The sequence below is a fragment of the Crassostrea angulata genome, chromosome 6 (assembly GCF_025612915.1).
Source record: "Crassostrea angulata isolate pt1a10 chromosome 6, ASM2561291v2, whole genome shotgun sequence".
In the NCBI taxonomy this organism is placed as follows: Eukaryota; Metazoa; Mollusca; class Bivalvia; order Ostreida; family Ostreidae; genus Magallana; species Magallana angulata.
The window spans coordinates 17,421,110-17,434,843 of NC_069116.1; the positions used below are offsets into that span (position 1 = coordinate 17,421,110).

The following is a 13,734-nucleotide window of genomic DNA, read 5'->3' on the forward strand; positions in this document are numbered from 1 at the left end:
CAAAAAAATGAATAATTTCAAAAGCTGGTAATTTTCTCATAAATTATCAAAAATCAAAATCCTGAAAATATGCTAACTTCTTATATATGTACAATTGATCTGCAAAAGAACAACCTCCTATCTTGAAAACTGTAGGAGGAGATATCCGTACAATGAGGGTACCCTATATGCAATATTACGCCATAAAATGACTAAGTTCAAAAGCTGGTATTTTTTCATTAATTATCAGAAATCAAAATCCTAGCAATATGCATACCTCTGAAATATGTACAGTTGATCTGCAATAGAACAAAATTCTATCTTAAAAACTGTAGGAGGAGTTATCCGTACAATGAGGGTACCCTTTTGGCAGCCGCCCGCCATTTTCACCATTTAAATAACCGGATTTTCCGTTGGAAAAAACGGTTAAAAATTGTGAATGAAAACTTAATGCTTTGTATCTATTTAATGTCACTGCTAAACTGTATTTTATTTTTTAAGGTGGCTCACTACACCTTGAAATTTTTTCTTTAATCAGCAGAAAATTACTTGATTATGATATATATCATAATGGATAAGAAGTATTTAAGTCCAATAGGCTAGATATGTGCAATTTTGGATGTGAAATTACATTTTCGAAAATTTATTTCAGTAAACATGAGCAGAAGCTCCAGGCAGAATCGAACTCATGATCTGCGGTTCAGAAGCCCAATACTTTAACCATTGAGCTACGACGTTACACAACCAAATCGAACGATATAAACAGTTGACAAAACGTTTAAATTGCCATCTTGTAACGTAGTGTCTTAAAAAGTATAAGTCTAGGTGTAGTGAGGTACCTTAAGCGTTTAGCAAATGTATGGTATTCACAATTATGACAATCTCAATTTTTTTGGAATTTTTCTTTAAACATTTTTTGAAAATTATAGATAACACTACATTGACAGATCTATAACATACAATAGATGGTTTTTCATTATCATCAGTGGAATTTTTTTTTTCATTCTGAGTAAATCCAACTCTTATAACATATTTAAGGTGAAAGGGACATTGTGACGCATAAACCAAATATTATTCAGCAAATATTGAATTTTTACATGATTTTCCACATATTTTACATATCATATGAAAAGATTAACTTTTGAAAAATTACGGTGTTCCAAAGTAAATAAATCAAATTAAAAAGTGAAAAATAGAATTAAGCGTTGGGCCAACACGTAAATATTGACTTTTCCCTCCGCTTTATAGCCACGCAAGTGCAGAGGAATGTAAATACTGCAGCGTGACAAACATCATGAACAAGAAACTTCTCATTGAAACATGATGTATTCAAGAACTATCTATTAAGATGCATTCTCTTTAAATGCACATTTCTTACCATAGATATCGAATAGCTTCAAATTCAATTCATGTTTCAGTGTATCAATCCCATTGTAACTATTTTAAAACAGAAATCGCATTTATGTGACACTGAACCAATGTCCAAAACAACTCGGTTAGTTTACATGTGCAACTTCCGAATGAGTTTTATTGACCTGTAAATTGATGGGTGATGACTTATGATGCGAGAAACCTTCCGTATGATGAAATTTCGATTTGCTCTTTTCTTTCCGTTGTCATAATAAAAAAGTAAAAATGTTTTTTAGTCACCGTGTACCTGTAACTATTGTAAAATTTGAAAATTCTAAACCGATGAAAGTAACTGGATTATAATATAATTTTTTTCACATTTATATAAACAGATGTCCGATAACACCTTAAAGCATTCTTTTCTTTATACAATTTGTTAAGTTATCGCACATTGTGTATATATTAAATGCGTGTTATCACTACTTCTCTGAAAAGACTTGCAACTTTTAACAAACGTCTTCGTTTCCTTAGAGGTTCCTTTAATATGTTCCTACTGAAACAATCTGAAGCCCTCTTCTGGCTGTTATTGCACCTAAGAGTTTCTAAATTTCAATAAAACACTTACAACTATAATTGGACATTTCATCGGAGAGACATTGTACCACTCGCCACGTCTACCTTGGACGATCAAATTACATGTCAAAGTTCAAGGTCATTCGAAATTCCATGAAATATTGATTTTTCAAATCTGTTTTGTGTAAGATGCTACCAAAAACCTTTCCATGGATGTAGAAGTTTATATTAAAAAGCTCTTCAACCGCCATCTTAAACGATTTCAGATTTTTCTCTAATTTTCATTTATAATGTGTTAAAAGTGACATATAGGCCCGATGGACCGAATGTTTAACTTCTGACTGTTATTGATATGATGTATGCGAATGCGAATATATATACACATGTCTCTATAAATAAATACACGTCTCCGTATATACTAGTAACTGACAAAATACTCCAAATTAGCCTCAGTCGCCTTACAAAAAGCAGTATTTGGTTTTTCCAACAGTAAAGATAGAAGACGTTTATAATTCAAACGAAAGTAAGAATTATTGATAATTTTATCTAGATTGCATGAAAATATAAGGAGAGGGCTAAAATATGATGTGCCTGCTGCCCAATCCAATTCAACATGTTATATTGAATAAGATATTGTTTAAACTAAAATACAAGGAGACGCAATGCTCAACAAATTAACCAAAGTAAGTTGTCGCATGGTATGTTTTGCCACAAGCTTACTTTTGTGGAATGACATTTAGCAAAATAAAAATCCAAATAATTTAATCTAATTAATTGAACTGAACTTTATTTATTTTACAACGATTGAGAAACAAGTTCTACAACTTAAATAAATATCTCTCGTTGGCACGAGATTAATCTACATGTAATTAATTTAATAATCTTGGTACCGTTAGATACCTTTTGATAAATGTAATAACTCGTAATTGGAGCGAAGTCATTATATTAATTTCTTTTAATTAGCATAGAGCATGGAGTAATTATTTTCGATATTTTTTACCAGGAGTACAAGGAAATATGACACTAACCAATATGATTATGGGCACAGTCATGTTTGTATAACGTATAGATGGCATGTCATCGTCGCCATAGAATCATCTTGCGGCATTCAGACATGTTCTTTTATTAATAAGTAAGTTCCATTTAATTGCAATTTTTAAATAAAAATATCAAAATAAACATTTATTATGAAAACTAGTGAGAGAACTTTCAAACCCGTTTATTGGAAATGAAATTGTAGAAAAGGTCTGGGAATTCGTCAAGTATTTTCAAGTATACTGCTTTGAATCATGTTGGACTTTTAAACTATTAACCAATGGCCGACACGTTTTAATGATATAAACAAATAGTTATGCTTACATGTAAATATTAACTTATTAGTGAAATCAATTAGTGATAATCCGAATAGAAGCGCAAAACAAACTATTATTTCGTTTTTTAATTAACAAAGACAGTCTTCTGTGTTTCTAGTATCTTATGTAAAGTTAAATATGAGATTTAAACTTTTTAACACCTGTCCATTTGTCAAAGAGAGAACTTAGAATTATGTTAGTACGGTTAGAGATATTTCTAATATGCAATAACTCTTCATTGGCGTCTAGTCATTCTATTATATAAATTTCTTTTAATTAGTATAAGTATGAACTAATTATTTCCGATAGATTTGCCATGGAAACAAGGAAGTAAAGCTAATTAAATGGCATAGATCAGAACGTGATGGTTATACATGTAGGCCCAATCGTTCTATTAAGTAAACATGTCATGTAGTCGTCGACTGTTTGTTTGTACGTGTTTCTTTCTACTGGCGATCACCATAGGATCATCTTATGGCAATCAAGAGTGTCCCCACGGTATACATAAGTAAGTCTGTTTAATATACAATTTTCGTGTGTGGTGGCATCACTGACATAGAACCAAAAGATCTATATAAACCTATGGTGTTCATTGTAACGGCCACCTGGAGTACGCTTGTCTGAGAGTAGCTTTGGATTTTAAACGATGACCGTGTTTAGATGGTGTCAAATGTTAAAAGCGAATACAGCGTTCTGTAAAATACGCAGTATCACACAACGCATTTGTCGTGATTTTTGTTTTTAATATAATAAATATTTTTCATTCTAATTAATCTGCTGTTATTATATTGTTTCTGAGTTATACATAATGCGTTGAAGCGTTTTTATTATTTTATTTAAGTTAACATGAGGTTTGTAGTGTTAGCGGGAGACACTGATCACATTGTTGATTATTACTATTATTAAAGGATATATAGTAATTTGTCATTAACATTTCGGGGGGTCAACTTGTTTGAATTGTTTAGATAATCTACGGATATATTAAAGAAGACATTTCCATTTTGAGTTGCATGTGCCACCGAAAAGAATGTTTTAATTAACTTCACTTCTCTTTTTAGTAGGCAGACATATTCTTATCAGTTGTGTTTCAATTATAATTGTTTAATTTTGGGGAATTTTTAACTTTTTTAATGAATTGTGCAAAATCATAAAACATTAGGGGTTAATATTATTATGAATAGGTTTTATTATCATTCTGTTATTTTATTAATTCAACAGAAATTGTCACAGAAAAGTCATAATTATAGAATTAGGGTAGGTTGATTCATAATATAGCATCTCCATTGAATGCCAAGAAAGTCGCTAGTATGAAATATAGATATGCTGTAAAGGACATAATAACGTTGATAAATATTTTTAAAAGAAAAAAAAAACTATGGTGTATTTTAATGTGCTGTCTATTCTGCTCAAATTTCAACTAAAAAACTCCGAAATTTGAAATGGCGATTTTATTAATTTTTTTAATAAAATAATGATACGAGGAAATGCCAAAATTGTAACATATATTTTAATTTTTTTTATTCTGAGTATTATTGAATAAAATTCATTACATGTCATTAATTAATTTTTCAGAAAACTGCAAAAGTTTAAATGCCAGGAAGGGGGGCGGTTCAAACAGAAATATCCCCCTTGCAAGGCAAGAAAGTTGCCACGAAAATAATATATGTTGCAGAGGATATCGTAAAATTGATATATTCAAGCAATGTTTTACTATTGGGGGTCAGCATATTGCATAATGTACTGCCAAAGACTTATATGCCAAACATCAAAAAAGGGTGGAAAATAACAAGATACACGCCAGAATCCAATTGCAAATTGGATCCCCCCCCGTAGTCAGTTGTTTTCTAGTCTATGCTGACCCCCTTGATGGTGTATATATTTATTTTTCGTCATTTACTTCAATAAATGACATGTGTTCATTTCTATACCTGTTTTGTTTTCACTATGCTCAACATCAAAAAACTAAGTGCAGTTGTCTTGGCTTTAAATAACATAGGAACATAAAGCAGTTATTATTATGTTTAATGATAATACCTTTTATGTGACATGTGTTTTCTTCTTGTTTTATCACAAACGATATTTGTTTACATCTATAAGTCTCCTATTTGGGCATTTGTAGATTATGTAATTAATTGGTGCTATCGCTAGGTCAAGATCCTAAATTTAACACTATCTGGGTAGGATGATATTTAAACCAATCAGCGTGGCTCCTCTAGACCACGTGATCATTCTTGTTTTATTTACTAGAGGGGAAAGCCACGCTGTATTTTAAGAAGATCATTTGGGAAAACCCTCCATCCACCCCTTTCTTCCGCCATAATTATAATTTTCACTTTATTTCTATTTTCATGTATTGGTATACTATGTATCTTGTCATTGCGTGTATCTTGTTATTTTCCACCCTTTTTTGATGTTTGGCATATATCATTGCCTTGATTTTTGATATGTTTTACTATTGGGGGTCAGCATATTGCATAATGTACTGCCAAAGACTTTACACAGTAGTCAGTTGTTTTCTAGTCTATGCTGACCCCCTTGATGGTGTATATATTTATTTTTCGTCATTTACTTCAATAAATGACATGTGTTCATTTCTATACCTGTTTTGTTTTCACTATGCTCAACATCAAAAAACTAAGTGCAGTTGTCTTGGCTTTAAATAACATAGGAACATAAAAAACATTCATTCACTCATAATTTTTTCTGCATCTCCCCAATCCCACTTAAGATGTGAAAGCGTATTGGCGTACTAGTTGTAGCGCGATATTGTGGTGTGTGACGCAGAGATGTTTTTCCCTTCATTTTTTAACAAATGATTTTCTGTGAATTTTTAGTTCATCATTTAAATGTTGTCTTGGTTTCCGAAAGATAGAGGATGTTTGCACAGGTATAAAAATATTGCTTATGGTTATGAAATTGCAGTTCCTTTGTCGATTTTATTAATTAAAATGATGATGTATTTTTGTATGGAAAAAGAATGCATTGGATTTTATGGAGAGGAATGTAGTATACCCTGTCCAGCAGGATTTTATGGACGTCAATGTAAAACACCCTGCAACTGTTCTTCAAACGAGGCTTGTAATCAGTTTGTTGGTTGCAGATCAAACTCCACATGTGGTAAGATTTTTTAAAGATATATTTTGTGTACTAAGAAATTATCACCGCTGGCTTTTTCCCCCTTTCAACTTCGTTTTCAGCGGGCAAATTTTTGACAGTGACATTTATCATTAATACTTTATTTAGATATAAATGATAGTTCATAATCATTTTCAAAATCATCTATTGCTATCTGTTTGCGTCCGTCGTCGTGCGTCATGTGTTAACAATTCTTCATTTTAACTTCTTAAAAATACAATTTGTTACCATTTTTGGTATGAAGAATCTTTAGGTAAGAGGAATCTAAATTGTGAAATTCATGGCTCTACTACTCCCGGGGCGCCACAGGCCCACATATGCAAAATTAGGGCAAATTTTTTATAATCTTCTTCTCTAACCCTAAACATGCGAGGAAAAACCTGATTGCATGGTTATGATGTCCATGAAGCCCTCTGCCAAAATTGTGAAATTCATAACCCCTGGGACAGGGTATAGGCACTAAGGCGGTGCAAATATGGCCATATAGTAAAAATGTATTCAATCCTAGAAAATCTTTACTCCCACACATGTGGGCAAACTGAATGCATGGTTATGATGTCCACTAACTTCTCTATCTAACATGTGATATTCATGACCCCTGGGTCAGGGGTTCAGGACGTTTGAGTGGCAATATAGCCATATAGTGTTAATAGATATACTGTTTAAAAATCTTCTTCTCTACTTTCACATATCTGTAAGAAAAACTGACTTAATAGTTATGTTTACCAGGAAGTCCTCAACTAAAATTTTTAATTTCATGTCTCCTGGAGTGTGGGTTTTTAAACTAAGGCATGACCAAAATGGATGTATAGATTTGATGCTTATACTGTTTAAAAATTATCTTCTCTACTCCCCCACATCTGTAAGGAATTGTGAATTCAAGATTCTGTAGACCAGGAAGCCATCTACCAAAATTTTAAATTTCATGTTCCTTCCCGAGGTAGGGGTTCTGACTTTTGGGCGGGGCCAAAATAGGGTTAATGCAATTAATGTTAAATAATCGTTTCTTTACTTCAGCTGATACTAAATAAAAACTGACTGCATTAAAGGAAAGAAAATAAAGATGTGTATCAAAATCTTAAATTCTTATTTATATCTCCCAATGTAGGAGGTGGAATCTAGGGCGGGGCTTAAACACTCGTATACATGTAGTGTATAGCGTAGGGATTCTTTCTTTTTTTTCCTTATAAAACGTGAACTGACACCGAATAAAAACTGACTGCATATTTAGAAAATTAAAAATTGAGTTGTCTTCTTTAATAATATTTCATGCCACCTACATGTAAGGCAAGGGTTATAGCTGGGATGGGGGTGGGTGGGTTCATCATATTTGTCTAATTATTTTATACTGCGCAAAATTTTAAGGTCAGACGACACGTTCCTCAATTTTATATAACTTTTTCCACAATTTGTTATTGATTTACTACTACTTTGACAAGCTTTCTTGCAAAAAATTAGGAAACGTTACCAGGCATTTCTGCAAAATACTTGAGTATGCAATCTCCTATTTAATCTTTTTGACACTTAAATTGCTGATATGAAAAATATACAGCACAGGAAAATTCACTACATTGGAGGCGGGGCCGGGTCTTGAACTCACGACCTATGAAACATGCGCTCTTAGGAGGGAGCGGCCACAGCTCTAACCACTTGGCCATCTAGGCATATTTCTATATATTGATAAAATTTCAATCAAATTATGGACGATTTTAAATCATAATAATTTTACTGGAACTCTTTGTAACGAGGAGATACAAACAAGATTGTCGAGGAACGTGTCGTCTGACCTTAATGAAAGAAATTAGTAAATTCACAAATATAAAAAAGAGCAAGAATGAAGCTATCAAAGTAAAGAGACTTTGAAAGCACTTCAAGGGGGAGAGGGTAACAGTAACAGTTAATGGAGTTATCTTCCTTAGCTTCTTCATAATGGAGTTGTCTTTCTTTGCTTCTCCATATTTGGAAATTAATCAATGAATATAATGTAATTATACCAATACATGTTAAATGATTTTGGTACGAATGCCTGGTGGTGATTAATTTGTCAATGAAGGTTGAATATTCAATAGCTGGAACAGCAACGCGAGTAACTCATAATGGAAATGGGAATGGTGGTTGTTTTAGATGAAAACATATACACATACAATCTATCCTGAAAGTTAACAAATATGGGAAAATTAATTTCCGTCGGAGTCTTGCACCTTTTCAATATCAGACTATACACTCTTTTATGATCTTTTAGTTTTTTGCAAAAATTATAGGTTTCATAGTCCTTTTTGAAAGATTTTAGGCAGGGGGTGGTTGTCATTATAAATTTATATATTTTTTAAAATCCGGATGAAACTTAATTAAATGCATATATGTGTATAGGTTATATGCTACTCAGGTGACCGTCATGGCATATTTGTCTCTTGTTTATAAAGGTGAAGGTCATCATTCGGTAAAAGGTAATCTAAAATGGATGTTGATGATCTTCTTCATATGCCTGCAAGGCTTCAATTTGGTTTTCTGCATCGGTTATCCACTTAGGTAAATATTCATATTCCATATGATATATATTTCAATTTTAATTATTGAAAAAGATAGATGAACTCGATTCTGTCAAGAATCAACTGATTAATCCAATTAAACATTTTCAATATTCTGTGTAGTTCTCTAAAATTTATATTTGTTTATTGTGACTTTCTTATTGTACATGTATATAAATAAAGTATGTAATTCTGGTTTAGTGGTTTAAGAAACATTTTCTAAATATGTTGTTTCGTTTAAAAACCTGTTTTCAGAAAAAGAAAGAACTGGATAAGAAAAATGATGATAAGAAAAATGGAAAAGTGTAGAGGATGCTTTCTTTTTTCCCAGCAAAAAGGTAAAACGGTTCGAAATAAAGGACACAGTGACAGCCACCCAATGCACAGAAGCGCTGATTATGGATATGTAGGTGATGGCTACCATCAAATTCATTTTCCAAATTAAAACCTTTCGATTTTGCTCCGATCAATGCACTGTGAAAGACAATCATTAACCCAACAATAAAATTGTGACGATGCTAGCTTAGATAATGCCCCCAAAATTTGTCGATACACTGCGTTTTACGGGATTGCACCGAATACTGTTTTATTTCTCGATGCAGAAAAAAGTCACTGTTGCTTTGAACTTTATAAAAACTTTTGAACATTTACTTGTCAGTGCTGGCTTCATATATGTTCAACACTGTCTTGCAACTTCATTTGCATTTTATGATTAAAGGCAAAAATCCGTATATTAAATAAAAGAAACTTTTTTCACAAGATATATTCTTTCAATTTGTTTTGTTTTGTTAACTGAAGGTATTAGAATCGGTGTAAAAAAATTCAGGTGGACGACCAAACTTTTTCAGACCGGGAGCAGAACAATATTGATAATCAAATAATTATCTACTATTTTGTCTTTGGACCTGTTGATGTATTGGGATGATAATTTCAAACTTTTCATGCCGTGTTCAATTGATGTTTTTTACAGAAAAAAAATGATAGGGTTTTTATATCAAGCTAGATAAGTTATAACATTTCTGCATTTTAAACAATCATTAAAGACGAAACAAGAATACACTGGTTAGTATCTGAAAAGAGGATAATTCAACTAATGAGAAATGGTCTCGTAATTACGAAATTTCATAATATCGTTTTAACGAAAATATATGTATTTCATAAATGCGAGCTTATTACATTTATGTACAAAATTTTATTATGCTAATATTATTATTATTATTATTTTTTTTTTATACAGTTTACTGACATTTAATGTAGTAATCACATATTTAAGTAACACAATGACACTTAATGTATGAAAGAGACAAAATATATCATAGTGACATATTTAAAAATATAGCAAAAAGACATATACATAACATAAATTTAACAAATATTTTTTAAAAGTTATTAATATTGTCCATCTTTTATAACAATTATGTGAATGAATAACCTCATTATCGTAGATAGAATATTTACATAAAAATCTTTTTTGGAAATCAAGGACGTATTTACGGTTGGACATCAAGGGACATGGGTTTTGTTTTTTTTAAAAAAGTTTAGCTTTTCTAATTTTAATGTTCACAATTCTTAACTTCGGTATTTCTAATGGCCATTCAAACGTTAACCATTAGTTGTAAACAGAGCCCATAATTTTATTCTATGTAAACATGGTTCGTGCCATGTGTTTGTTTACGTCTAGATTGCTTGATAAAAAGTGCATTTTATAAATCAAATTAAGTAGTGATAACACTAGAAACTGTGTAATCATGTTCACAAAAATATTGTATATAGAAAAACATCGTGACAAAAATGCTTTTACCAGCATATACTACATATATTTACAACAACATGATACGAGCTTTGGTGAGGTTACGAAAAAATATGAGCCCTGTATCAGATAATGTAGCTGAAAAATTGACAAAATTTTAGTCGACCAGATCAGAATATTACAATGGAAATGTAAAATTTGAAGAAAATCGTGACCACGCCGCTTTGACAGCATTTAATTTACCATTTAGGAAGTGTAGTGCCTTCTGGATATTGAGATGATTTGTTACATTTTTGGATATTAACGAATATTATGTCTTTCTCGGGATTAGTTTTGCTGGATTTCTTTAAATTTGGAGTTTTTCTTTTAGTTCCTCTTTGTTTAAGCAAGTGCTTTGTCATAGTGTCATTCATTATCTTTTTCTTCTCTTCCTTGTCATCTCTATTGTCTTCCAGGTCAACCAGCTCCATTGTAGAATAGAAGCGCACCTGTCTTTCTTGTTTTCCATTTTTAAATCTATCCGTTCTAACGCTTCTGTTAACGATTGATATTTCATCGTCAATGTCATCATCATCTTTATCCCAATGTTTTGCCCGGTTAAAGAGAGGTTTAAATGGGTATTTTGATTTTACCCTGAATAAAATTATGTCTTCGAACAATTCTATCATTCTTAATTTGTTATATAGAGCGTAAGAGTTTCTATAATCATGAACCCCAGAGAAGGTCTGTGACATCACAGCAATCAAAGCGTTGAACAAATGAATGAATGAAAGAACAACAAACACTACGAATATTGTGTGAGCAAGCCATGGTATCCTAGCCTGATTCAGCATCCCTATGTCATTCAAACCTACTCCTAATTTAAACATCGCTAATAGGGAACTTTCAAAGCTATTAAAGTCTTCTACATCATTCGTGCCATGGAAAAGCATAAACATAATTGTTGTGAACGAAATCAATAGACAACAATAAACAGATGCAAAGGGAACAAAATCTTCAAAAAACCCTGATTTTATCATGTATGTAAAAGAAACGATTTCTTTTCGAAAAGGAGAGAAATACAGCATAAAATACCAGCCAGATATGAATGCAAATACTAAATGATAGTCCCAGTGAATTTTAAGAGGAAAGAGGACGGATTCTACTAATGCACCAAGAGACGTGAACAATAAACACACAATGTAGTCTAAATTATGCAATATTATTCCGGAATTGTAATGACTTCCATGTTCCGCTCTACAACGTCTGACTAATTCTTTGAAACACAAACAAAAGAAGAAAAGGTACGTTATTCCGCCCACCAAAAATATCAACAATTCTATATAAACTATTGCTGTAGAAAACTCTCCAACATCAAACGAAATCGTGGTCTCATTGTTCTGGGAAAGAAAATAATGCCTCGTTTTTTCAATTGTCGTTGTTGTTAAAAAACACATGAAAATAATATGTAGAAACATCCAAAGAATGAGGACTTTCTGGTAGGTGCGCCATTTTTTATCCAGAATTAATTTTACTAATTCTTGATTCAGAATTTGAAATGCTTCTTTACGAGTACAATTTGAATTGAAAATACTCTCTAAAATTGAGATTTTTTGTTTTTGACATTCTTCCAAATTCTCTGTATGGCTAATCAATCGATCAAATTCAGTTACATCGTACTTCTTGATGTCAAAGAGACCATCTTTTATGTTTGGAGAGCAGTAGACACCTTCAATATTGATTAAATAATTAAAAAGCTCACTGACTCCAAGTTTCGCAGATAATCGGAGTGGTGTCATGCCTGATTTGTTTTCCCAGAAAAGAATATCTGTTACTTTCGTAGACTTCGATTTTTTGCATTGTTCGGAAAATTTATTCCAAATGAATGTGAATGTGGGCTCAATATGCTGCATTTGATCAGAATGAATATCTGCATATTTGATCAAGGAGTGAAATACAGTGTCACCTTCCTGGTTTTGGTTCGCAATAGTATATATAGCATCATTTTTAAATAGTATATCTAATATTTCAAATTCTTCGTTCCTACAAGCAAGAGCAGCAGCGCTCAATGGAAGCTGCCCCATTAAAACCGTCTTCTTGAATTTTTTACCCGTTGCAGGGATGCAAAGCAATTCTCGGGTGATGTTATTTTCAGCAGCAATTTTTAAAATTGCTTCAACGGCGTCAGCATATCCGTTGACTATTGCAACGTGCAGGGGAGATTGACCCCGAAAGTTGCTAACTTCCGATTCCGTAACTTCTTTTGAATCTCTAAGCTCTTTTAAAAGTTCAGGTTTTTCCCTCGCAAACTTTTTAACAAATTCGAGTGTAACAGAATCTTTATACTTTAATACTCTATGCAAAATTGATTCTCCATTACATTTTATTTTAACTCCTAAATTTACTCTCTCATAATCGGCTTCAAATCTTTTTTCTTTGATAATTCTCCTCAAGGTATCAAGAAAAACATCCTTATTGTGGGAACACAAGGTCTTGATCACATTCTTTTGGTTATATGGATAAGATTCCATGCCTTTTCTTAAGCTCTAAGTCTACAAAAAATCATCGGCATTGTTAATGATATTCGTGTCAAACATACTATAAAAAGATAATTGTTTAAGGCGTAATAGAAGAAACAACTTAGATAGAAATATATAATTTTTTATGAGTGTTTTCTATTTCATTGAATTTTAAAATAGAGTGGGTATGTCGGCTTTTTTAAATGAGCGTTTTAGTCCAAGGAAAAATGCAAATTATACAGTAGAGAATTAGATAATAACAAACGAATGCATTTAATGTACTAACAATTTTATTTATGCCAACATTAGATATATATTTTTTACATTAAGACATTCCCACAAGGTCTTCAAACAACAAATTTTAAGAAATAGGACAAAACATGATTTTAATAGCTTTCCCCTTTCCTAGCATATACGTTTTTTTAAATATAGGGGCCTATTAATAAAATGTATCTTATAGGTGTAATGATTGTGGATATTGATCGACAACTGTTACAGAATTTAAGCTTTTTTAAATTTAAGGTTAATTTGGAATGTATATGAAGATTTTATTTCCATGTATACGTAAA

General features: G+C 31.9%; 2 protein-coding genes across 2 annotated transcripts; one reads left to right on the forward strand and one right to left on the reverse strand.

Annotated features, from left to right (window-relative positions):
- Window positions 1-3,537: 3,537 nt before the first annotated feature.
- Window positions 3,538-9,678, forward strand: LOC128188582 (uncharacterized). Its single transcript, XM_052859727.1, has 5 exons — window positions 3,538-3,762; window positions 6,089-6,141; window positions 6,231-6,371; window positions 8,813-8,918; window positions 9,173-9,678. The coding sequence occupies exons 1-5, from the start codon at window positions 3,659-3,661 to the stop codon at window positions 9,360-9,362; spliced, it is 594 nt and encodes a 197-aa protein (XP_052715687.1). The 5' UTR covers window positions 3,538-3,658; the 3' UTR covers window positions 9,363-9,678.
- Window positions 9,679-10,132: 454 nt separating this feature from the next.
- Window positions 10,133-13,198, reverse strand: LOC128187193 (transient receptor potential cation channel subfamily V member 4-like). Its single transcript, XM_052857456.1, has one exon. It carries the CDS (start codon window positions 13,175-13,177, stop codon window positions 10,907-10,909), a length of 2,271 nt encoding a protein of 756 aa, XP_052713416.1. The 5' UTR covers window positions 13,178-13,198; the 3' UTR covers window positions 10,133-10,906.
- Window positions 13,199-13,734: the final 536 nt, after the last annotated feature.